Source organism: Malus domestica, chromosome 16 (assembly GCF_042453785.1).
Source record: "Malus domestica chromosome 16, GDT2T_hap1".
Taxonomy (NCBI): Eukaryota; Viridiplantae; Streptophyta; class Magnoliopsida; order Rosales; family Rosaceae; genus Malus; species Malus domestica.
This window is the reverse complement of record NC_091676.1, coordinates 5,809,222-5,834,596: the sequence shown is the minus strand read 5'-3', so window position 1 is coordinate 5,834,596 and position 25,375 is coordinate 5,809,222. Positions and strand designations below refer to the sequence as shown.

At 37.2% G+C, this 25,375-nt stretch overlaps 4 protein-coding genes across 9 annotated transcripts; 2 read left to right on the top strand and 2 right to left on the bottom strand.

Moving 5' to 3' along the window:
- LOC103403306 (formin-like protein 4) lies at positions 1-2,799 on the top strand. The gene is made up of 2 exons (XM_029096692.2): positions 1-1,282; positions 1,404-2,799. The coding sequence occupies exons 1-2, from the start codon at positions 57-59 to the stop codon at positions 2,725-2,727; spliced, it is 2,550 nt and encodes an 849-aa protein (XP_028952525.2). The 5' UTR covers positions 1-56; the 3' UTR covers positions 2,728-2,799.
- Positions 2,800-2,935: 136 nt separating this feature from the next.
- Positions 2,936-7,499, bottom strand: LOC103402971 (protein WVD2-like 7). 6 transcript variants are annotated; one of them, XM_070815783.1, is made up of 9 exons: positions 6,579-7,499; positions 6,278-6,415; positions 5,390-6,080; positions 4,679-5,259; positions 4,484-4,548; positions 4,234-4,312; positions 4,079-4,150; positions 3,784-3,894; positions 2,936-3,336 (listed from the first exon to the last, which is right to left on the bottom strand). In XM_070815783.1, exons 2-9 carry the CDS (start codon positions 6,317-6,319, stop codon positions 3,307-3,309), a joined length of 1,671 nt encoding a protein of 556 aa, XP_070671884.1. In that variant the 5' UTR covers positions 6,320-6,415; positions 6,579-7,499; the 3' UTR covers positions 2,936-3,306. The 6 variants fall into 6 exon arrangements, with proteins under 6 accessions (XP_070671884.1, XP_070671883.1, XP_070671885.1 ...); XM_070815782.1 differs by having other exon boundaries at positions 6,278-6,431; positions 6,579-7,009; XM_070815784.1 differs by having other exon boundaries at positions 4,079-4,141; positions 6,278-6,431; positions 6,579-7,009.
- Positions 7,500-8,231: 732 nt separating this feature from the next.
- LOC103402972 (germin-like protein subfamily 1 member 1) lies at positions 8,232-9,245 on the top strand. Its single transcript, XM_008341765.3, has one exon. The coding sequence runs from the start codon at positions 8,241-8,243 to the stop codon at positions 8,898-8,900; it is 660 nt and encodes a 219-aa protein (XP_008339987.3). The 5' UTR covers positions 8,232-8,240; the 3' UTR covers positions 8,901-9,245.
- A 4,327-nt stretch (positions 9,246-13,572) lies between these two features.
- LOC103402973 (probable galacturonosyltransferase-like 9) lies at positions 13,573-15,068 on the bottom strand. Its single transcript, XM_008341766.4, has one exon. The coding sequence runs from the start codon at positions 14,846-14,848 to the stop codon at positions 13,676-13,678; it is 1,173 nt and encodes a 390-aa protein (XP_008339988.1). The 5' UTR covers positions 14,849-15,068; the 3' UTR covers positions 13,573-13,675.
- Positions 15,069-25,375: the final 10,307 nt, after the last annotated feature.

Below are 25,375 nucleotides of genomic sequence, written 5' to 3'. Positions count from 1 at the left end.
AACAAACAACTACTATCTTTGAAGCTTTCAGCTTTTCGTCAACCAACACCCACCAAATGCACCACGACAAATCCATCCATTACACTTTTAGATTTTTCTCCTTTCGATGCAAACAAATCTACAGAAACTTCAACCGATTCAGTTTCCAAAAACCCATCTCTCCAATCTTCCCAAAAAGCTTCATGGCTGCCAGGATTCGGCCATGGCTTCTCTCTTGTTTTTTCACTCATGGTTTTTTAATTATTATTATTCCTTTTTGTCATGGCCAATCCCCTCAAAATATTGAAACTTTCTATCCGTTTACAGCTCCGCCACCCGAAATCCCACCTTCATTGCCTCCCGAAGACTCTCCGGCGCAACCGGTATCACGGCCGCTGCCGGTTCCTTTGCCGCCAAGAAAATCTTCGTCAAAGAGTGAGGTTGCCAAGGCTGTGGCAGCCACCGCAGCCTCCACTCTGGTGATTTCTGGGTTGGTTTTCTTTTTTGTGCAGAGGTACCTTGTTGCCCGGCGCAAGAGAATTAAAGGCGGAGGTTATGGTGGTGGCTGTGGTGGTGGTAGTGGAGGTTCGCAAGGTGGCCGGCCTCAGCCGCGGCCTCCTGTGGCGGATCAGAGTGAGTTTGGCAGATATGATGGGAATCTCAAGGGGTTCGTTGTTGATGAGGACGGTCTCGATGTGCTTTACTGGAAGAAACTCCAAGCAAAGAACTCGAAGAAGAGTTTTCGAAAGGAGGTGTTTCGAAAAGATGGTGAAGAAGACGAAGGGAGTAGCAGAAGAAGAAGGCATGAGCGTACACAGGATGTTCCTCTCCTCAGAGGAAAGTCTTCAGCTTCCTACATCAATGATGTGCCAGAAATAGTGAATGATCGAAATCGAAATGGATCAACGGCTCTTCAAGCTGTTGAAAAATCGGAGGAACCAGAAGTAGAGCTAACTGTTGGATCATCAAGTCCTCCGCCTCCCCCTTCTCCACCACCAACACCGCCGCCTCCGCCGCCACCTCCTCTGCCAATTCGAAACAATAAAGGCTCCTCAGCGCCTCCTCCTCCTCCACCACCGAAAGTTTCAGCTAAGAATGGTCCTGCACCACCGCCTCCTCCACCCAAAGCGCGGCATTTGAACGCGCTGTCAAAACCGTCTCCGGGGCAGAAAGGTGAATCAGGGGAGTCTTCAGCAGGAGCAGGAAATGTTATAGTGAAACTGAAGCCACTGCATTGGGACAAAGTGAGCACACATAATACTCAGCATTCCATGGTGTGGGACAAAATTGATGGTTCATTTAGGTAACGAAAGTGATTTCCGCACACCATCACACCACTCTTTATTTCGGGTTTAACCGTGTATTGTTTTCCATTGTATTTGGTTTTGAAGTTTCTGAAAACTTAACAAGTTTGCTACTCTCAGATTTGATGGTGATCTAATGGAAGCGCTTTTCGGCACTGTTGCCACCAACCGGCTATCCCCCGGAAAAGACAGCAGCCAAGCGAGTCCCAGTGGCACCAACGTCGGTCCATTACCGCAGATTTGTATCCTGGATAACCGGAGATCCCAGAACATTGCAATTGTTATAAAATCGCTGACGATATCTCGAAAGGAAATCCTTGATGTGCTCATGGAAGGCAGGGGGCTAAATGCAGAGACTCTTGAAAAACTTGTAACAATTGCTCCAACGGAAGAAGAACAATCCCAAATCCTCGAGTACAGCGGAGATCCTACAAGGCTTGCTGATGCTGAGTGTTTCCTCTATCACATTCTCAAAGCTGTTCCCTCGGCGTTTACTCGATTCAATGCCATGCTTTTCAGATACAACTACGACGCAGAGATTGCGAGCCTCAAGGAGTCTATACAAACGATTGAACTGGGGTGCAAGGAGCTTCGAACTCGAGGGCTGTTCATGAAGTTGCTAGAGGCGATTCTCAAGGCTGGAAACCGCATGAATGCAGGAACTTCGAGAGGAAATGCACAAGCATTCAACCTCAGTTCTCTTCGAAAACTATCCGACGTTAGAAGCAGTGATGGGAAAACAACGCTGCTGCATTTCGTTGTGGAAGAAGTGGTGCGGTCTGAGGGGAAACGGTGTGTCATCAACACGGATCATATCTTGAGTCGCAGCAACAGCCAGAGCCATAACAGAAACTCGAGTGTTGATAATATAAAACCAAAAGAGGAAAGAGAGAAGGAATACATGACGCTAGGATTGCCCGTGGTTGGAGGCATCAGTGCCGAGTTCTCCAGTGTGAAGAAGGCGGCTAGCATAGATCATGACAGCTTTGCAAAGATGTGCTCGGCTCTCACAGCCCGCGTGGCGGAAACCAGAGAACTCCTGCTCCAATGTGAGAACAACGGCGGTGGAGGATTCGTTAGGGACATGAATGGTTTTCTTGAAGCAGCAGAGGAAGAGCTTAAGGTGGTGGGAGAAGAGCAGAAAAGGGTGATGGAGTTGGTGAAGAAAACAATAGCATACTATCAAGCAGGGGCTTCTAAGGATAAAGGGGCTCACCCATTTCAACTATTTGTCATTGTTAAAGATTTTCTAGGCATGGTTGATCGAGCGTGCGTTGAAATTTCTCGAAATGTACAGCGGAGGAAGAAGAAGGTTACAGCGAGTTTAGGGTCATCGTCAGCAGACTCCCCGCCCAGGAACCCCGTAAGATTCCCAGTATTGCCTAAGAATTTCATGTCGGAAAACTCTACGAGCACTAACAGTGATTCAGATAATGATTTTTGAGTTGGCTTTCTACAATGTATATAGATTACAAACTCGATTACAATCTGAAAATAGCTGGAGTGTTTTTTCAAAGTTTCAAGGGTTTATTCCAAACCGTGGCTTCGTCTTCATCTTTCCTACTAACGACTACGTGTTCCATTCACAAATACTTGTTCTTTCAGTTGTTCTTTCGTCTGCAATTACGGTGTAACCATTTAAGATGTCCAGATTTATGCAACCAACTTTGGATTACCATGTAATTATAACAGTTCCAACAGTTATACCTTCGAATACAACAATGCGTACGTAGCATTTCTAACTCCGAATACTATTTGGGACGAGCAGGGAATGAAAAGCATAAACCCGACCTGTTTCTTATCATCTGCAGATTATTACCATGCAGTAGATCTGTTCCAGCCATCAAAATATACAGGTTGTGACTCAACATGTTCACTTTCTCATCATCTAAGCGATAATATTAAGCATGGATCTTCCATAAGAAGCAATTCCTTCACGTATATTCTCCTTCCTTGTCGATCCCCTGAAGTAGATATGGTTCTTGGAGGACGACGAGTGACCTTGCAGCCGCCTGAGATTTTTTCACCGATGGGTTTCATTGTTGGAACTCTCCTACATAAGTTGTCAGAGTTGGCATTAGAATACGGAAAGAAAAATATATTAAAAAATACTAATCACACCGATAATTTCAGAAATGCAGTGCCGTAGGACATTGTACAGATTGAAATGCTAGTGTTAAGGCATACACATGCATCTTTCCTTCTTGCATATGTGTTTTGAATGTGTTTAACTCGTCATATTCTTCGCATATGCATAATTAGCTTTTATACTTGTTCTGAAGTACACAGCACACGGGAGGCTACAAACTTCACAATATAGAAAAAAGTTATCTCCAAAACATGCCCTATACTCGACTTTCAAGCGTATTCAGTGACATAATAAGGAGGCACTTCATGAAAGAAGGATTTATAAGTATCGCTAAGATGGATCGTATAGTCTGGTTCTATTGAAATGGAGTGAACAGATCTTATGCCAGATACAGACAGAATTAGACTATACCTTTTCTGAAGTACTTTTTGACAGTTTTGGCCCCCGATAAACGCCTGGTGTGGGAGTAGCCTTAAAATTAAGACTCTGTCTGAGCTTTTTTATCTCTGCCTCCTTTTGATCCTATGTCAAGCATAGAGTTCCGAGAAATAATTCAAATTTTGCAGGCTATATAACATAGTTATATTTTCTATGAATTGTACAGCAACAGTCATAGGCTATTAGCATATGAACATTCATACAAAACTTGAATTAGACAGGTAGAATATTATTCTCCTTAAAAGAATAATTGTTTGTAAGATGATACCTTTGACTTTGGTTGGGAGTTTGCTCTCTCTGTCACTTTCACATTGGGTTTTGCCGCCAATTTCTGTGAAAACTGAAATATATTGCTTAATGAGATTACATATGTACGGCTAATAAATTAAAACAAAAAGAGTTTGGGGGTTTGTTAATGGATACCTCTCTTTTATCTGTGCTTTCATCACTTCTCAAGCTAACAGATGATGGAGCGGCCTTAGCAGTTCTTTTTTCTAGATACCTATGACGAAAAGAAAATTAATGCAATATAAATTAACAGAGACACCTAAAGAAGTTTGAATCGACAACGTGAAACATGATAGTATATTATCATGCAGAGACTGATATTATGCAAGAATCTCATGCACACAGGATACATAATCAGCAGTCAAATATGAGTTTAAGGCTTTACCCTCCATTCTCCTTTGTCAGGGGTACAGAGGAGGAAACCCTTGATTCTTTCCCCTTCGTAGAGAGCTGCTTTTTCATAACAAATTTTCCAGAAATAAAATTTGACATTAGATGCTCTGATGCCAACCCTCATAATAAATAAAACTGACGTAACCGGCCATCTCTCCAAACGAGAATATGTACTAAATTGACAAACCTGCTTTGGTGTTGGAGGTTTCTCTTCAATGGAGGGTTTCGGTTGGTTGTAATTGTTTTGAAACGACTTAAATGCTCGTTTGACGATATCCTTATCTCCCATATTCTCCATAATGAAAGACTTTCTGGTTGTAGTGGTCACAGAAGTTGACATTGTGGGACTGGATTCCAAATTGAGTGACATGTGCAAAGACTTGGAAGGAGCTTTCTTGGTTTCCTCAGTTGAAGGATTTTTGCTCCTAGGGAGAGATGAAGCATTGCCCTTCTTTACCGAGGACCACGATGAAGATGTTGCAGTAGAAGTTGATAGAAACTTAGCCACTCTGGGGGTGGAAGTTGATATAGACTTAGCCACTCTAGGTGTGGAAGTTGATATAGACTTCGATACTCTAGGGGTGGAAGTTGATAACGGCTTCGATGCTCTAGGGGTCGGAGTTGATGTAGACTTCGATGCTTTAGGGGTGGGAGTTGATATAGACTTTGACACCCTAGGGGCGGATTTCTCTGGTGTTTTTGCTATTGGCGGAACTGCCTTCTTCTTAACACTTGCCACATTTCTCTCCTTGCTCATTGGAGTAACCTATTCAACAGAAAAATGCAAAAGATATACGAAATCAGACGTCAAGCACACAATTTCTGAGACTGACATATTGACCATGGTATCTGCAAATAAGTTTTCCTTAATAGATTCAACAGTTTAAGTACATCAACTTCTGAGGTACCTTCCGAAGATCCAATCTGGGTTTTTCCTCTTTCACCTCTTTGACTTCTGGAGCACTTCCTACATCATTGTCCAAAGTCTTTGGAATCTCCTGTACTCCTTGAGATTCAGCAGGGACATTTTCTACTTCTTTCACCAAAACAAGTTCCTCCTCCGGATTGTCCAATTCGGGATTATCCGTTCTTCCATCTGTTTCTTCTTTTTCTCCCACAGCTAATGAGTTTTGACACACTATGGCAAAAACATCATCCTCCTTGAGATCATCCACATGAGTTTCACTAATCTCGCTGTCGAAATTCGCTTCTCGATCATTTCCTTGGGCATTACTTTGACTGTTAGCCAAATCAATTTCGAAATGAGCCTCGGAATCCATCTGATCTCCGCTCTTCTGATCAGATTCCGACCTAAAGGTATCACCACCTTGCATTTGCTTCTCTTGCTCCATCAACTCCTCGGCTTTTCGAGCAGCAATCCTCTTGTAATGGGCTTCAAAGTAAGCCCTTTTCTGGGCCACCGAGCCAGGAGTGGCACACTTCTCAACTTCCTCCAAGTACTTATTCTGCGAAAATGTCGACCATTTCTCCCAGGACAGTGAAGAATCATTCTCAAATCTTCCGAAAGAAACCGACACTTCCAGATGAGGGTTTGAAGAATTTGAAGCTAATGTCTCCCTCTCCACCACCTGTTCATTTAACACAAAACCCAAAATCCAAAACATGTTCTGAAACAACAATACAGTAGCAAAAACGTGCAAATCTAGCAATTATACAGTGAATCAATCAAAACCCACAAAGCACAATCCCCAAACGACAACAATTGCAGACAAAATCGAACACAAGGGTTATGTTTTTCGACAAATCCAAGGTAAAAAGTGTGTACCTTTTCAGCATCCCTGGCAAAATCGACTATTGATTCACCCATGAGTTCTAAAAGAATTGGAAGTGTTTGGAAGCTACCAGAGGGCTACAGAGCAAGAGCTTTGGCTACCAGCAAGCATGGGGGCACATCACCAATCAACTGGATCACACAAACACTAAAAAATTACCAAGAGTGAGAAAAAACCCAGAATATGGACAAAAAGAAAAGAATAAAAAATTAAAATTAAAATTAAATTAAAAGAAAAAGAAAAACACATCCATTTGGTCTTTTTTCTTTCTAAATTAGCATATCATGGCTTCACCTTTTTCTTCCTGTTTGTGGCACTTCTGGGAAATCCTAAGATGATAAAGGTAATCAATCACAAGACAACTCCAATTGTATGATGAGAAATTAAAAAGGTGGAGATAAAGGCTTAGGTTTGAACTTGCAGTTGCAGATGATGACCCACCAAACACCAAATATTATTTCCCCAAGAAGATTTGGCTTTTACTTGCAAATTTTGCAATTACTCTCTGGATTCAGAAAAAGTTGAACAGTTTGGGGACTTTCTTTTACTCAAGTGCATGATGGATTAATGTGTAAATGGGAGGATTAATTAGTGGGAAAATAGAGATTAGTTGGGTAAGTATGAAGCTTCAACAAATCAGAGTGGGCGTATACGTATTGAATAAACAAAGATATGACTCTTGACTACCCATCTTAACTAACTAAGCTTTAGATATTATTTTTGGTAGGAACAAAGTTTCTTTATTTACGTTTATCATACGCTGAAATTATAATTTATAAAAATCAAATTTGAGACGTTATAAGTGGTGAAGAATACTATTAGATTGGGTGATACAAATAATTTATTTTAAAACAATCTAAAAATATTAGAAATGAAATTCAAACTCAGTTGCAATGCGACCATGCACACATCTAAGTATTAATATTATTGGTACATGTGGATTTCTCATTGGGTACTTCAAAGAGACGAGAGATTTTTCAGTGTGATCAGTACACGGAATGGTACATCACGTGTCATTATACAAATGATGGGATATGTGTGCTAAAATGTTAATAACTTAAAAAATAAAAATTTCCACCACTCCTATTAAAACATAAAACACGTCATGTACCACTTGTGTTTCCGTTACAATTAAAAATTTATCCGAAGAAACATCCAAGAGGTTCCAGCAGTGTTCAAACTGAACCACTCGAGAGAGAGAGAGAGAGAGCGAGAACTAGAGTGGAAAGACATGATAGTTAAAGTTGCATGTGACAGGTCCAAGCTTCTAAAGTTTCTAAGCACCCAACACCTTGAATTTAATACGTGTCCATCTACTTAGGCTGTATGTGGTCCCCCCATCTCATTTAGTTGCTTCCATCAAACAATACAAAGTACATTGCACCAAACTTAAGAGAAACGTTGCCATTTTAGTTGGATCCAAAGTGGTCATACAAGAAAATGTATTGGGTAAGGATTAAAATAGGTGAAAAGTTCGTTTTACTTATATAGAATTGAGCAAGTTACGAATCAAATCGATATTTTGTTGTTCAAATATGTGATAATTTACCCTACCTAATTGTTATGCTATCTAATCAATTAAGTTTCAGATCATTGATTTTCAAGTGTGACCCCGATTATTGTTGATTAATTAGTGAACGTATTAGAAATTATGAATCATATCTCGATAAGTAAAAATGCCACCTAAGTAACAAGATAAACGGTGTCGTTTTACGGACAAGAAGTGAACATATGGGCCCAAGCCCAAAGAGTATGTATAGCAAAATCGTAACAATCTGCATCATTAACCTTTGTGGGCCTTTTACTTGCCTTGTATTTTCCTCCTCCAATAGGCAATACCCCCTAAGCTACTCAATCACCTCACCCAATAAACCACCAATTTTTACTTAACATCACAATCCAACATTTCCTATATATAAATGTCCAAATTTTGTAGGTTTTAGCAAAGGCAAAAACATGAACACAATCAATTATCTATTTCTCCAATTATTCCTCAACCTAGCTCTATTCGGCCGGGCCAAATCCGACCCGGATCCGCTCCAGGACTACTGCGTAGCGGACCCGGAAACCCCTCAGACATTTTCCCTCAATGGTGCGCCGTGCATTGACCCAAACCTAGCAATCTCTTCCCACTTCACCACATCAGTCCTATCCAAACCAGGCGACACTAAAGCCAACGGGTTCAACGTGACCATCACCAACCCGTTCAATCTGCCCGGGCTCAACACATTGGGCCTGACCATGGCCCGAATTGACATAGATGCCAACGGGATTGTGCCACCTCACTTGCATCCAAGGGCCTCGGAGGTCACAATCTGCCTCACGGGCTTCCTTCTTGTGGGCTTTGTGGACACATCAAACCGGGTCTTTACCCAGCAATTGAGGCCCGGTGAGTCTTTTGTGTTCCCCAAGGGCTTGGTACATTTTCTTTACAACTACGACTCGGAGGAACCAGCTGTGGCATTGGCCGGGCTCGGGAGCCAAAACCCTGGTGCACAGATTGTGTCTATGGCCTCGTTCACATCCGAGCCTTCAAACCCCGTCGAGATTTTGAAGAAAGGGTTTCAGATTAGTGACCTAAACGCTGCCTGGATTCGAAGGAACCTCGGAGGTTGATTTTGCAGGATAGTTGCAAGATGTGAGCGGCTGCTCAACCGGATATTGTACCGGTTGACTGACTAGTCACATCCTGTAACTATTCCGTCTCTGGAAAAATCCCGATTGAGCATACCAAGCGCAAATATTTATTTGTTTATGGCAAAGAATATAGTATTTTGGAAAGGGTATGCATGTTGCTTGTGCCAATATGGCTGCGAGGAAAGTGGAACGTTAGCTTAGGTTTTCGCCTACATGCACTTGCCAACGGTCGTATATGATGTATTATGTAATTGTTTAAAGAACCCAAAAACTTTGTTTTAGAATTCTAGTCATGAATATACAAGGACTTAATATGAGGGCAAATCTTGGCGTATCGAAAATGTTTTTTGTTTTTGTTTTTATCAACAGGTTACGGGTTTGAGTCGTATAAATATTCTCTTTGCAAAATAAGAGATAAGGGCAGGACTGCATATGATTGATGTTTTTGCTCCGACTCTCGCAAAGCAGGAAACCTACGCCCTTTTTTATACAAGGACTTGATATGTTTCACTGTTTGAATAATAAAGCCAATTCAAACAATTATTTAGTCTAGCTACAATCGATCCTTGTTTAACGGAAGAAAATCTTGAGTTCAAATCTAGTGTTCGGATGGAGAAAATTGGGGGGAAATGTGAAGCATGTGTGTAGGAATTGAAAGAATAAAGTGATTGGATCCCAGCTCAGCTCATATTAGTACTGTGCTCACTGCTGCTGCAGTAACAAGTGGCACGAAAACAACAAAAAGGGCATTGTAAGTTAACTTTGTCAGGAATTTTTGTAGCTATCATCACTAGGTCTAGGTCTGTATTCAAGGTTTTGTCACCGTTGGGTAACGTACAAATAATTAGGGGTGGAAAAAAATCCCGAACCATACCGAAAAAATTCCGATCCCAAACCAAAAATTTCCCAAACAGAAATTCCCGAAATTTCGGTACGGGATTCGGGATTAGCTTCTCGATATTTCGGGAATCTCATACCGAACCCAAAATATATAATATTAATTATTATATATATATATATATAATATTATTCTTTTAGAATTGATGCTAGTAGTTTCTAATTCATGCTCTGCAACCTGGAATGCCATGCACCTTGCATATTTTTCATGTTATGTTTGATATTCATTTGGATTTTATTATTGCTGTTACCATGGCTGATGATTTCGGAAGGCTTGATTTTGTTTCTCAACAGATTGCAAAAAGGGTTTAATTAATTTGAATTTTGACTATGATAAAAACAGTCAGGCATGCCAGTGTTCGATTAAATGGTAGTGTGAATGAAATGGCATTCCTAGTTCATGAATGTGTTCTTGAATTATATAATTGAACGAAAATTTATAATTTCATATTTCAATTTGGGATTCCCGATTTATCCCAAAATCTCGAAAATATTTCGGGATTCCCAAAATTTGGGATTCCAGAAAATTTGGTTTGGGATTGGTCTTCAAAATTCTTATCCCGAAAAATTTTAGTTTGGGATTCGGGATACTAGTTTCGGTATGGTATCCCATACCGAACCACCCCAACAAATAATGACTTAGGTTTAAAAGCGTGTAGTAATAACTTGATTCCGCATGGTAAAAAAAAATATCAATTTTTAAACTCATTGATGAGTCCATAATATACTAGATATTTTACCTTATTCTTAGTTATAGTTTATTGGTTATTTTAATAGAATTTTGATACTTTGTTATATATTTTCAATGTAAGACATTCAACTACCTTTGAAGCAAAAAGTAATCAAATGGATGAATTTTGGAGTGATTATAATTGGAGGATGTTTGTGAGTCTTTTAAGATGATTGTATCAAAATTTTAGATTTTTCTACCAAGCCGTTTGACCGTGGTGAAGAAAAGAAGGCCCAGCGCGGAGCTTTCATATATTGACGTGTTTGGACGTTTTGGGTATTTTGAAGGTCAAGATGACATATTTTGAGCAATATTCCTTCTGAGGATTTGTTAGGGACATCTCAAGCTTTAAAAAGAAACTTTTGGGACCAAATCGGAGTTGATTTGATGGGTCAAAAGTATGATTTACTAAGAAGTCTGAATTTCAGTTCAAATAGGAAACCTTTTATTTCCTAGTTTTTAGAAGACTTTTTTTAGGTAGGATTTGATTTTGTAGTAGTATAAATAAGGCTATTTAGCCATTAGAGTAAAGAGGCATCAATTTGAAGAACTTAGCTAGGTTTTGACGATTTGTACTTCAAGGTGTTTTATATCCTTTTTCTATTTCAATAAAATTCCTTTTGTTTTATGGTTGTTCGTAACTAATTTTCGTTTGCTAGGGCGATGCCTTGAGCCTTAGCATGAATATGTAGTTTTTATTTAGTTGTTTGTGATATTATGCATGCATACTTTGAATTATTAATCATGGTGTTTAAACTGTCTTTATATCTTAATGCTTAGCTACCATTATGATGTTTAGATAAGTAATCGGATGCAATTCGGTCAAAATGCCACCGGAGGATTGAGCATTGCTTCTTGTGATTGATAGTTGTAAGTTAATCTAGGGCAAATGTCACGTCTTAAGGGTTGCATGGTTTATCAAAGGGTTTTCACAAAGCGTAATGAGTCATGCATGTTTATATTTGATCTAAATGCCACAGACGGATGACATGTTTGATATACGTTCTAGCTTGAATGCCATAAGTAGAATATGCATACGGGAAACCTAACCTTTAGAGTTGCATGTGTAATTCATAAGTAATTAGTAAAACAACATAAGATTGTTAAGGTGATGGTGGAACACTAGTGTCATTTTATCATTATTTTTCTAAGATCGTTCCCTTTCTTTAATTGTTTTAATTTAAAATTAGTTTTTAATATTTTAGGTCATAAAATCAACATTTTCGAAACTTTGTTTTAAATAGTAATTAAGAATTAATTTAAATACAAATGATTCAATCAATCCCTGTGGAAACGACTTTGCTTGAGCTGCTATACTACGATAACCTTGTACTCTTGCAAGTATTTTTAAGTGTTTTTATTCCTACTTTTGCAGGTGGTAAAAATCCTACCACACTCCTCATGATGCATCACAAAATTAAAAATTAAAACTTACAAAATCTGAAATCCAAACATTTTTTTTAGAGAAATTTCAAAGGTTGTATTTGATTAAAGATTAAATTGATGAGATTACATAAACGGCTAAACAACTTTTAAAGACACTATTTCAGTCCCAGAGAAACTCAGAGGCCTTAGAAAATTAAAACGACATAATATGGACGTAAATCGAAAGGTCCGATATTTTATTATAGAATTTCAAATGTTGTTTTGGAAGCCTAAACGATTGCGATGTCATTCCCTTTCCAAAACGTATTATGGACTCAAATTGGAGCTCAGACGCCAAATCTGCAGAGTCCTGCCGAGCCCTTTGTCTTCCGTCGATCCATTTCCTCTTCAATCCACTCGGCCATTTGCTCTACATCACATCATTTCATCACTTGGTACCCATTTACCAGTTTATCGAAAATCTACATAGTATAATTGTAAAACGTTAAACACATGAATTTTTCATGGTTGAGCTGCCAAACTAGTTGTTATCCATAACTTATCAAACAATGTCATGTGTTTTAACTTTTCCATACAGTAACGCGTAATTAGTTTAAGATAACTGACATGTCGACGTCCCAATAGTAAATTCTGCCCCACTTCATCTCTATAACACTAACACATGTGAAATAAGTCTCGATTTTCTTAAGCCAAAAGAGAGTTGGATGCGGACAAGCAAATGAGCCCAATGAGACAATGAAAAAGTCCAAATTAAAGAATAGAAGCTTCAACCAACCAAACTTGATGTGAGGAAATATAGAGAGGGAAGGGGACGGACTTGGCAGCTTATCGGCATCATGACATGATACGTGGTGAAGAATTCTGCAAGCCACCCATTTAATATCTTTTCTTGACGCACATCTTCCACCAGAAAACCGATGGGTTTTTGCACTAGAGTTTAAGCCCCTCCTCCTACTCTTAGCCACCCAATTAAATAACCTAATAATTTGAAAAATTATAATACCGAACTAAATAAGAAAATGAATTATAATTGGATGGAAATCGAAAAATGTGAGCAAAGTGTAGAGCAGACTTATCTCCACTTACACCGCCGTCATCGGATTTTTAAGTCAATCACGCACTGTTAGGATTTGATTTGGGAAGCCAGTCCGGTTCGTAAGTCAATCGCGCACCACTAAGGATCGGCAACAATGGGGTTTTTATGCCTATCACGCACTGATATGGGTTGTTTGAAAATATCAACACGGTTCCTTGAAACTACCGACACCGTTGTTTGGAAGTACCGACATCGTGACATCCCAATCAAAGCTCCCGAGAGAGGCCCGTGAACCCATTGAGCCCTAACACCATTGATTTCAGCTTATCACGGTTCAAATCTCGCTGTCAAGAGTGTCCTTTGTATTCTTTGGTCACTTTGAAAATTTACAATCGTGAAGAGAAAGAAGCAAGAACAGGAAGCGTATGATTTTTGAGATGACAAAATTCTTCTCCTCTTGGGACCCACAGACATTACATTCAAGGAAAATCGTTCATTCTCCAAAACGGCTCCAAAAATTGGAACCCCAAAAATGGAAAATTGAATTGTTTCATCGCATGTGTGAAATCCGCCGAGAAAATTACAGAAACAAGAAGAAAAAATATTGTAAATTCAACTAAAATTTCAATCAATCTGTACAAAATAGCTATCGAAAGAATGTCTGAATGAACAAAGTACGAAAGAATTATCATAAACCCAATCATCTCACGACAAATAGCTGGAAAACCCGATCAATGTAGATGCGGAAATCGACGATAAAGATTGAAACTTGGCCGGGTTGAGGTGGTGGATCGGCTTGTAGAGATCGTACGGCACCCAGAGGTGGTCCAGCGGGCACGGGTTCTTGGTTTCGAGTCTGACCCAGGGCTTGCCCTTGCCGCTCCAATGGAGGAGACTGACCGGACCAGGGTGCAGAGACCGGCAGCTGCCTCTGACATTGTCGCCGCCGAGGCCGTGTTGGTTCCACCGGTGGTCTATGGCCTCCACGTTTCCGGCGAAGACGAGCAAGAACGGCGGCAGAGAACCCAGCTCGTAAATCCTTCTCTTCCTCTGTAATTCCATCCAGTTCTCTATCCTCTTTCGGTAATTTCCCTCCCTCCACCTCACCAGGTCCATCACCATCACACCGGTGTTGAAATAGCAGGGGTTTCTTGAGGAGAAAACCCGGGAGAGAACCGGGTCGGACCAGAACCCGTCGGTGAAGTACTTGGTAAAGTTGGCGTGGCAATACTCCGGGCCTCCAATGACCCGCGACCCGGTGAGCGAAATGTTCCAGAGCTTGTGAATGTCGTCGACCAAAACCACATCGGAGTCCAAGTAAATGACCCGGTCCACGCACTGGCCCAAAATATCGCCCAGGTAATTTCTCGCGTAGTTGAGCGGGTTCTCGAGCGCCTGCCGAATCGACGACGAGATGAGATTAATAACGGTGTCCTCCCGGAATATGTAAACCTTGAAATTGAGGGAGGGGAAGGTGGATCGGACGAGTTTGGTCAGGACCCGGGGACTCGCCGGGTCGAACTCGGCGGCGATGAAGTGGAAAAAGACGTTTTCCGGGCAAGAAGCGTGCTTGATGACGGAGTGCACTGCAGCCACTGACCCCCGGAGGTACTCGGAGTCGAGAGTCATGGCGATGTGGACCAAGGACGGGTCGCAGGAGGACACCATTTCCCGGTTCAACGAAACGGCGCATCCGGCGCCGTTTCGATAGTCCGGGGCTTCGGAGAATCGGACCCAGGGGGCGGAGCCGAGTTCGAAGGCATCCCCGCCGTCGATCGCCCTCGTCGGGAATGAGCGAATCCCGATGCAGAACGGGGGGAAGAGGAGGGAGATACTGAAGACGAACAAAACGGCGGCGTATAGCCGGAATGGGAGCATTGCTCGCCGCTTTTCGTGGTGGGGTTTTAGTTATCTGTTTTCTTGCTGGGTTTATGAGAAACCGGAGGGAGAGAAGGAGTAGTAGAAATGGTGGGCGGGGTGTGTGCCTGGGTGTGTCTCTGTGGAGGAGAGAGATAGTTATTATAGAGAGAGATAGGAGAAGGTTGTGGGAGAATTGCGAATTAGCATATAATATTTTCGCTAATTAAGAAGGGATTAACGAATTAATTAGACACGTCAATGCAATCAAATCTTAATAAATCCTAATTTGTGAAATTACATAAAGAAATAAATAAAAAAAATTGGAAAAGGAATATCGAAATGTAAAAGGACAGTGAGAAATGCCAAACACGGACAGATAGAGTACAAAAGGTGTTTACTGTATTACTATTTACAGTAATCGTTGACTCGCTCCTCTCTGTAACAGCTGGTAAATAGTTTGCTGGGTTTCTTCTATTTTTCTTTTGCTAGGTAAAAAAATTGAATTCTATTTTTACTAATACACATTTGAAATTTGAAAAAATGGGTTTCGGTTTAATTAGCAGAATACGTGAGTTGTCGTGTAGAATTGAAAATTTTGTTGTAGGCCTATTTCACTGCGGAGTTATGTGCATGAACGTAAACTTCGGAATATAATTATTTTCCTTTATTTTTTTAATCAGAATTAGTGAAATTTAATTTGCGTTTAATTGGGAAATAAGAAGAAGGAAGGGTTGGGATTTGGGTTGAGAATTGATGGTATATGGAGAACTGAGATTGATTCATCAATACAGACAACTTCAATGTGATTGTCACGTCGTTACATGATGTTATTGATCCAAATAATATTAACGAATAGACGACATAATTGATAAAATTATAACGAATATTCAACAAATACACTAAACTTATCTCTACCCAATTTATTTGTTCCTTTTCTGTCGTGTGTACAACTGTACATCAAATTTAACGGATTATATTTGAAAATTAGAATTAGCAAATAACAATGCAATTACCTTGTAAACGAACACGATAGAAACCAAGTGTCAAAGTGCCAGGTCAGAGAAAGCTGCAAGGAGGAGGGATGGACAGCTCAGCAACATGGGTTAGGGTGAGGCATTCACCTCCCCTTATTTTTATTTTTATTTTTTAATTTCGTTGTAATTTAATTTTTGTTTTTTGGAAATTTGGAACAAGTTATATTCGTTGTTGGCTCCACTGCCCAAATGCCAGCTGTTTCCTCATGTTGTTGTTCACGTTGGGGAACCCGATCCTATCTTGTTCCATGAGAACTGAGTCCACTAATCAATGAATCTGGACCATTAAAATTTGATATAATGATTACAATTATTATAATTTTAGAGAAGCTCTTTGTTTATAATTATTTGATCAAATTTCAATAGCCTAAATACATTAATTAGTTGACTCAGTCGTTTTGAATCCGGAAGGGATCCGGTTCCTCTCGTTGGCGGCTACGTTCGGCCTGGCAAATTCGCCTTGGCATCTCTCTGGTTGCATCTTTCAGCTTGTGTCCCACGTGTCCCCACGCGCTCCCCCTACCAAAGTGGAGTTTCTATTTTCCGTTTTATCCCTTTTGTTTTCTTCTTTTTCTTCGGCTCATATGTCTCATTTTTGCATTAATCGTCCGGAATATGCTATATTTATGTCAACTTTGCTGAATAGTCAAATGAGAAATGTTCAATTCTCAAACGGTAATGAATCTGAATATATGTTATATTTATATCATATTATTAATTTGGAGCTTGTTTGATAAGTATTTTTAAATTGCTGGAAACGTTTTTGAGAAAATATTTTTGGATTTCAAAAACACTTGAAGTGCTTCTTGACCTGAAGCAGCTGCTTCCTCCTAAAAGCACTAGTTATGTGCTTCTTACTCAGTGGCGGAGCAAGAATTTTATGTGAGGAGGGACCTCACAATATGAAAAGTTGTAGTAAATTGCACATTTGGAAAACCAATCAAATTTAGTACAAAGAACTAAAAACATTGTACAAACTCAAACACTTGAATACAAGGTAAGAGTTAAGCATGAAAGATTTGAAAATATAACAAAAGGACTAAAGAAATGACAAAGAAAAGTTGATAGCAAAAGGAGGGGAAAGGAAGTCTGCACTGAAATAAGAGAGATGGAGTGAAAAACGGGGCATGTAAAAGGAAAAGAGAGTTTAGATTAAGAAATGGCACACTTGAATTTAATGGTATTCCACTAATAAGCAGCAACAATAACAATATGTTATTGTATCAAGAAAAAAGGCAGGATGGGCCCAGGACTATTTTGGTCCCTTAATAGCTTCGCCTATGTTCTTATTAGAAGCACTAGTTATGTGTTTCTTACTGGAAGCACTTTAAGTGTTTTTTCCATAATTAACTTATATTTTTACTAAGGTTTGATTTCAAAAATATTTTTTATTTAAAAGTGCTTTCAGTCGTTTAAAAGCATTTGCCAAACGAGTCATTAAACACTTGTATACAAAAGTATGAAACCACAATAGAGTAGCCCAATGGTTGGAGATAAATTTTAGGCACGTCTTCCACATTGCACATCGTATGTTCAATTCCTGACACTGGTGAATCACACGATGGTGCCCAGAGAGACTGAAATGCCTCTGTGAGTCTTCCAAACCTGAAACAAGTTGACTATTGTAGCGAAGCCGCCAGTTGATTTCCTATATATAAAAGTATGATAGTTTCATTATCAATAATTTGTAATATTCCGTCGTACCAACTAGCAATTGGTTTTCTTTGATGATAATTTGTAATATTCCATCATGTCAATTAGTAATTGGTTTAAGTCTTAATCTAGCTCTACTTGATAGAAACTTAACACCCTATGTCGAATGTCAGATTATAAATTTGAGTTGAACATTTTAATAAATTTATATAATTGGTTAAATTAATAATTTGACAATATAGCATATTAGATCATACAGTGTGTTGAATATTTTATTTTTGTAATAATTTGATAGGTTGGTGTGATAGGAACACGTCACTAATATTCTTTTATGGCTATTTTAATTTCCTTTTTATAGAATAAAATTATACCACAAGAAAATGCTCACGGCACGACTAAAAGTAAGAGTGTGCATTAAACGCTATGATCTACCAATGTTACAACGCAGCAACATGATGTGACAAATTTCACTTTCAATTATCTTTTCAAATATTAACTATTTCTTTAAATACTTTTGTGGTGGAGTGACATGATTTGTGAACAGCCTAAACGACTTCTTATTAAAAGTTTATAGAAAGTCGTCGATATGAGAGAGTTTGCAGTGTGTCGGTTAAGTGTTATAATACAGGTTGTGGGATACTTAAAAAAAAATTATTTCAATAATTTGTAGGGTTCTTTAGGTATAAGTCCATGCAACACTTATTTTCTTGACAAAAACCCATCTCGTTTTAAACATCCAAATAAAACCCAAATTTGAAATAAATTGCCATGTAAACAAATAAATACCTATTATTTTTAAAATATTTACAATTGTGCCACAACACTCTAATTATGTTGATGAATTTAATTACCACCATAATTATAGCAAATAAGTGCTTTATTATTACAAAAGTATCTACTTTATACTTGTCTTACCATCATCTGTTCCATTTCTTTTTTTTGTTTGACAATCATTGTAGGTAAATTATTTTGCATGTATACTTTATTCACATTTTGTTGTTATTATATCTGTGTGAAATAAATTACCTATATTTTTAAGTAGAATAAAGGTAATTAATTAACTTTGAATCAATTGGCTAAAAACATCCTTTGATTTTGTAGGTAAATAATTTTGCATGTATTATTACATATACTAGGCACATTTATTATTATTATGTGTTGTTTGCAATCAATCAACATTCATTTATTCAGTAGGTAAATTACAAAAGTATCCACCTTATACTTGTCTCACCATCATCTGTTCCATTTCTTATATTTGTTTGACAATCATTGTAGGTAAATTATTTTGCATGTATACATTAGACACATTTTGTTATTATTATATCTGTGTGAAATAAATTACCTATATTTTTAAGTAGAATATAGGTAATTAATTAACTTTGAATCAATTGGCTAAAAACATCCTTTTATTTTGTAGGTAAATTATTTTGCATGTATTATTACATATACTAGGCACATTTGTTATTATTATGTGTTGTTTGCAATCAATCAACATTCATTTATTTTGTAGGTAAATTATTTTGCATGTATTATTACATATGTTAGGCACGTTTTGATATTATTATATATATGCGTATGCAAATAGCTTAAATAACTTTTGAATCAAACAATATTTATTTATTTATTACATAGGTAAATTATTTTGCATGTATTATTACATATGTTAGGCACGTTTTGATATTATTATATATATGTGTATGCAAATAGCTTAAATAACTTTTGAATCAAACAATATTTATTTATTTATTACATAGGTAAATTATTTTGCATGTATTATTTTACCTGGAACTTATATTGTTATTTTATATATGTAAAATATTGGTAATTTTGAATAAAATAACATTTGTATATTTGTGAATAAATGCTAATTTACTTGTTACAATTATTTGAAAGGAAAAAAATGCTCATTTTTACATAAATGTGAAAACAACCATATAAGGAAACAAAACTCTAATGTCATGTAATTTTTGTTATTAATATGCATTGAAATCATGACACTCAAAATTTTCTTTTCCAAATCTGCATAAACATTTCAAAACATTTAATTGAATGAAATAATATCAAATAAATGTAGATAACAAGTAATAAACCCAAAATCAATAATATTAGGGGTAATTTAGACATCCAAAAATACCAATTTTGCCAAGTCATACTTAATTATGGATATTGCTTAGTTGGAGCCTAGTCATTGGGTTTTTATTAGAAAATTTTACAAATGGGGGTTTTAGTTAATGAAAATTGAATTCCAAGGGGTCTACTCATATTTTCAGTAATTTGTATTATGATATTTCTAATCCTTAATCTGAACGTAAACCCTAATTCTTAAACCAGTTGAGTCCCCACAAACATCCTCATCACTTGTAGTATCACACTTGGTATACTTGATCGTGTTCTCGGCACATTGAAAAATTTCTCCACTAATATATGACAAATGCATTTTGCAAATCAAATCACTGGGCATTCTCAGTGTGTTCATTCGTTTACACTCAAATTAAAATTCCGTTCACTGCAAATCAAATCAATTTGTCGTTGAAAACAAATTTAAGTACAAAATTTGCAAAAATAACATATGATTTTGTTTTGAAACAAATGCGATTTAGTTGGAAAATACTGATAATAATTATTAGTTGAGTGTCAGCCAAGAATTAGACAATTCTTTGCTTGTGTGTTGGTCTACTGTTGCAAGTGGATATTCAGTGAACTTTCCGTCTCCAACAATTATTGTATCAAATTCTTTACGTCCAAAATGTTGCAATTATTCCATTATTTTTCTAAAAGCATTGCTTGCGTTGCACAAGAAGAAGCCAAGAGAACTACAACAAAAGGATGGTAAGCCTAAAAAGTTAATTAAAACGGTCCTTAACGACTAAGCAAGTTGACTTGGCATTTGATTTGGAAACCAAACCGACGCACTATTGCCTTCTTATACAAGTTAGAGAAATGAGTTGATTAAGTATTTTGTAATACGTATGAGGCGGGTGTTCGTCCTATTTCACAACTTCTTAGCAAAAATGATCAATTTTGCATCACTAAAAATCTTATATATATTGTTTTTAAATGTTGTCGCATAGCTTAGAATCAATTGGTAATGCTCTGCACAAGTTAAATTTGAAGTTGAGAGTTCTCATGTCTCCGTCCGCTTCTGAATTTGTCGTTTAGTAGAATGCATAAGAGCGAGCAACATTGTTTAAAATGACTGAAAACACTTTGGTGAAAGTGTTTTGGGTTTTAAAAGCACTTAAAGTGCATCTTTGAAAAGCACCAATTATATACTTTGTTTGTACCATACTTGACTAATCCCGAAACTACTGAGCACCGGTCAACATTATACCGTTAATGACCCAGAAGAGTTTCCCTCCACCCAGGACGCCAATCACAGCGCAACACATGTCGACATCAGAAGCCAATTATAGCGTGACACGTGTCAACATTAGAAGCCAATCACAACATGACACATGTCAGTGTTAGAATGAAACTAGAAATTCTCTTCTATAAATAGAGATCATTCTCTCACAATATTTTGGAATGTCATTTCTACTAAATTATTCACTAGTACTCACAAAATGAGAGTTTGAACCTATGTATTTGTGTAAACCCTTCACAATTAATGAGAACTCCTCTACTCCGTGGACGTAGCCAATCTGGGTGAACCACGTACATCTTGTGTTTGCTTCCCTGTCTCTATTCATTTACATACTTATCCACACTAGTGACCGGAACAATCTAGCGAATGTCACAAACTTAATACTTTCTGTTGTACCAAAGTCCTCACTGATTTTGTGCATCAACATACTTCTTAAATGTTGGTCGTGTTTATCGTGTAGCACTTCAAGTGCCTCATGAAACACTTCTATTATTACTATGAATTGGTTTTAAAAGCACTTTTATCAAAAATGTTTTTAAACATTTTAAACGTACTTCTAATCATATCTATTGTGTACTCACAACATGTACCTTGAACCAAATAAATGATTTTGTGCATAAAAAACAAAAGTTCAACATCTTTTTCAATTAAGATGTCCGATAAAACATCCATGAATATCAAATACGAATATAATTTAATGGGTGAACAACTTAGAATCAATGAACAATGATATGCTAATTGTTAATGCCTCTGACGGAAGCACTTCACCAATAAAACATGTTAACTCTATAATTTGCGAGTAAATACAAATGCAAGGCTTAATTAAGCTGGTATCAAGTCCTATTCATTATTATTTTTTAAAACGAAAACAAAAATACAAGGAAAGTCATGTACATTCATTGCACCTAACAAACTAATGGTGTTTATTGTGTTAATGTCGTTTTCGCGTCATACATGTTATCTTAACAGGTAGTGTCGTGTCAAATTCGTTATAATAACGGATTATTAACATGTAACCCGATAACGACTCTATTCATTAACGAGTCATGCTAGTTGGCATGCCTAATGGAAACGATTTCTTATCCGATTCATAATGAGTAATTCGATAACGATCCGATTCGTTAACAAATTTTTAACGAACAACATGATAACGATCCGACTTATTAACAGATTGACCTAAAATAAATTTTCTTTTACCGTACCAAAAGTGAAGCATAATATATAAACTAAAAATGATATAAAAAAAGGAAAACTAATGAAAAATGTTTGAAAACTTTGAATTTTAACGAAAATGACAAAATAAAGAGTAAAATGAATAGTATCATGATTAATTTTTTAATGTAAAAAATATGATTTTTCGTCAGAATAAACAATATCGTGAGCTTTTCATTAAAGTTTCTTATAAAAACTGTGGAATTGGTCCGTAAACTTTTCAACTAGAAAGCTGTCCATAAAACACTAAAATAAGGAGAGTGGCCTACGTTACCCAATCCCAATCATCTGTTTCTGATAGAAGACAAGTCATAATATTTAATCAGACGTGACAGGTATTGTAAAGTGAACTTTATAATTTATGTTTTTAATTTTTAATCCAACAGTCAGGTGAAAACGATTAATTAACATTTTAAATAATATAGGAATTGGGTTGATTGGGAGTCCGGGTTATTTCTGTTCCCAAAATTGTCAGAAATTTTGAACTAGAATTGACGGGACCCACCAACAAAATGTAATTTTTATTTATTTATTTATAATATTTTTATTGTATCAAGATGAAAATTTTACATCTTTTCATTTGAGAGTTTTCCGGCCTACATAAAGTGCAACATATAGATTTCGGATGCCGTTATCTCTATCCTGATTTTTACTTTTTGCATAACTTTTATTATTTTCTGTTTTTTTATTATTTTTAATTATTCGATTCAATAGTTAAAAAATTAAGAAAAATGTGTGGATAACACCATTCTAATTATGCGATCGATTCATTATATCAAACTCAATATCAGTAGATTCCTTACATATCGTCTTCGTATTTGTGCAAGTCGGACCTAAAAATTCCTCGAGCCAACTGATCACATGCAAAGTAAAATCAATGTTCAAAAATTCACTTGTAGGTGTCAAATAATTAAAAAAAAAGCTAAAGAGCATATACATTTCTTTTAATAGGAGCTATACTATACATGAAGGTGCCTTCAATTTGGGACAAGAATTAGCTTCCCGGTTTTGGAGTTGGATTATCTTTTTCTGGCACTCTTTGGAGATAAAACAAAAAATTAGTGTCAAATGTAGCGGACAAGGATCTTTTCTGGATTCTCTTTGTGAGGATCTAGATGATCAATTAATCGTGTTCGTTTATCGTATATCGTGCAATTAGTTTTCATTAAGTATTATTTATATTTAATTTTAAATTTTAAATTTTAAATTTAAAATAATTTTTAACCGTATAATATATAATGAACAAATATGATTAATTGATTATTTGGATTCTCACAAATAGGATCCGAAGAGGATCCTATTCCAAATTTAGCAGCTGGAACTCCAATATTATATACAAAACTCATCAGAATGTCTGCTTCGGTTTCTGCGTTCATGATTAATCAGACGGTCAGGATTGGTCTGCAAAACCAGGAGGTCAGAGAAGTCAGGGTACAAGAACATGAATAATTGACTGCACGTGTGGGAGGTTGGAGGGTCAATGAGCAGGAAAACTTTGCAACAAAACAAGATTTTAATCGTGTTTAATTTGGGATTTGGTTTTAGTTAATTTTTAATTGTGATTAATAATTGGGAAGGTGGGAAGTTTGGTGGGGAAAGTGGGGTGCATTGGATACCCTGAGACTTTGACGGTGGCTTCACACCACTGAGTTGCAAGTTAAATGATGCAACCACCACAGTTGCTGACTCATCACTCGTACAGTCTTGTTTGTTCACATTCACCTTACATGTAGGCCGTGTTTAAAGGAACTAATCTCATCGAATCCAAATGAATTGAGCTTACTCATCAAATAATTCGGACCATTAAAATTTGATTCAATAATTATAATTTTTAAAGGGCATCCCTGTTTGTAGTCGTTTGGTCAAATTTCAATGGTCCGGATCATTTGATGAGCGGGCTCAATTCCTTTGGGTTCAGAGGAGATCCGGTTCCGTGTTTAAAATACCCACAAAATTAACTGATATGAAAACGGGAGAGAAAGGGTAAAATGCAAACGTCACCCAATATCGAAGAGATATATAAAATCAATGAATATTAATGATATTACTAATTCATTATAAATTTTTTGTATAAACTCGTTGTTGATTTGAACTTTTGATTTTTTTTTTGTTGAGAAATTTTTCTCTTACTAAATCTAAATGAGTTGGCACATTCATCCTATTGTAAATTTTCATAATTTTCGTCGAAGACAACTGATATCGATATCGATGTCTTTATAAATTTGCACATCGATATTTTGAACACTGCATGTCGGGAACAATTTTATACAACTTGAAATTCGCATGAATACAAAAAACTGCTATCTACACACAATTTATGTTATCCAACTAATATTGATTAATATTACCAGTATTACAATATACTGTTATAGGGTTATGCTTCTGTATTTATATGATGTCTTACATTTGAGTCGCATAAATGGTTAGTGTGGTATTGAATTATTAATGACCTGACTCCTACGGTCCTACCTCCACATCGTTGTAATATTTTATAAATAAATCATAAAAAATTTCCATTTTTTTGTTTTGAGAAATAATTTGTTCGTTAATTAATCCATGGGTTGTAGAGATTATCGAGTACGACTGTCGGTACGCCCAAGAAGGGCCAAGACGCGTACAAGGAGACTCCTCCATACACATGGATCTCATGCGAACTCATTTTGGTGGGACCCGAATACATCGGGCTAATGTTGTGTTTGTGTTGGACAAGAGAGAAACATCGGTAGAACTAGTCTACTAAAGAAGCTCTTCCTGACCACGAGGTTGAAAATACTATCGTGGTTTGGGCTAGAACAAAATAACGTGATTATGGTGACGGTGTTGAGTTTGACAAGTAGAGTTGCCTTATGAGTTTATCTTTCATGTTGGTTAGGTGTTATGCGGTTGAGGAATTGTACATCTAGAGAGTTTGTTTTGTGTTGTGTTGTTCTTTTTGGCTTTGATTGTGGTTTCGTTGTCTGTTCGCTTGGAAAAGGACTACGAACACATTTTTCGTGATGTCCTCTATGAGTGTTTCTCCAAATGAATAAAGGGCTCAACTCGATAAGGATCCCATCGCAATCTCTGATTCACAAGTGACCTTTTCTATCAAGTAATGCCACGTGGGTGTTCACCAATTTGCCCAGTTGTGAAGATTAGGGATCCAGATTAATCAGGACACTTGGTGGCTCGTGAAACAACTAACAAGCGTGTTTCATGTCTCCCTTCTCAGAAATCACAGTTTTCTCATGTATCCATTGCTTTGTTTCGTTACGTACGTAAGGCCTTCATACTTTTCCAATT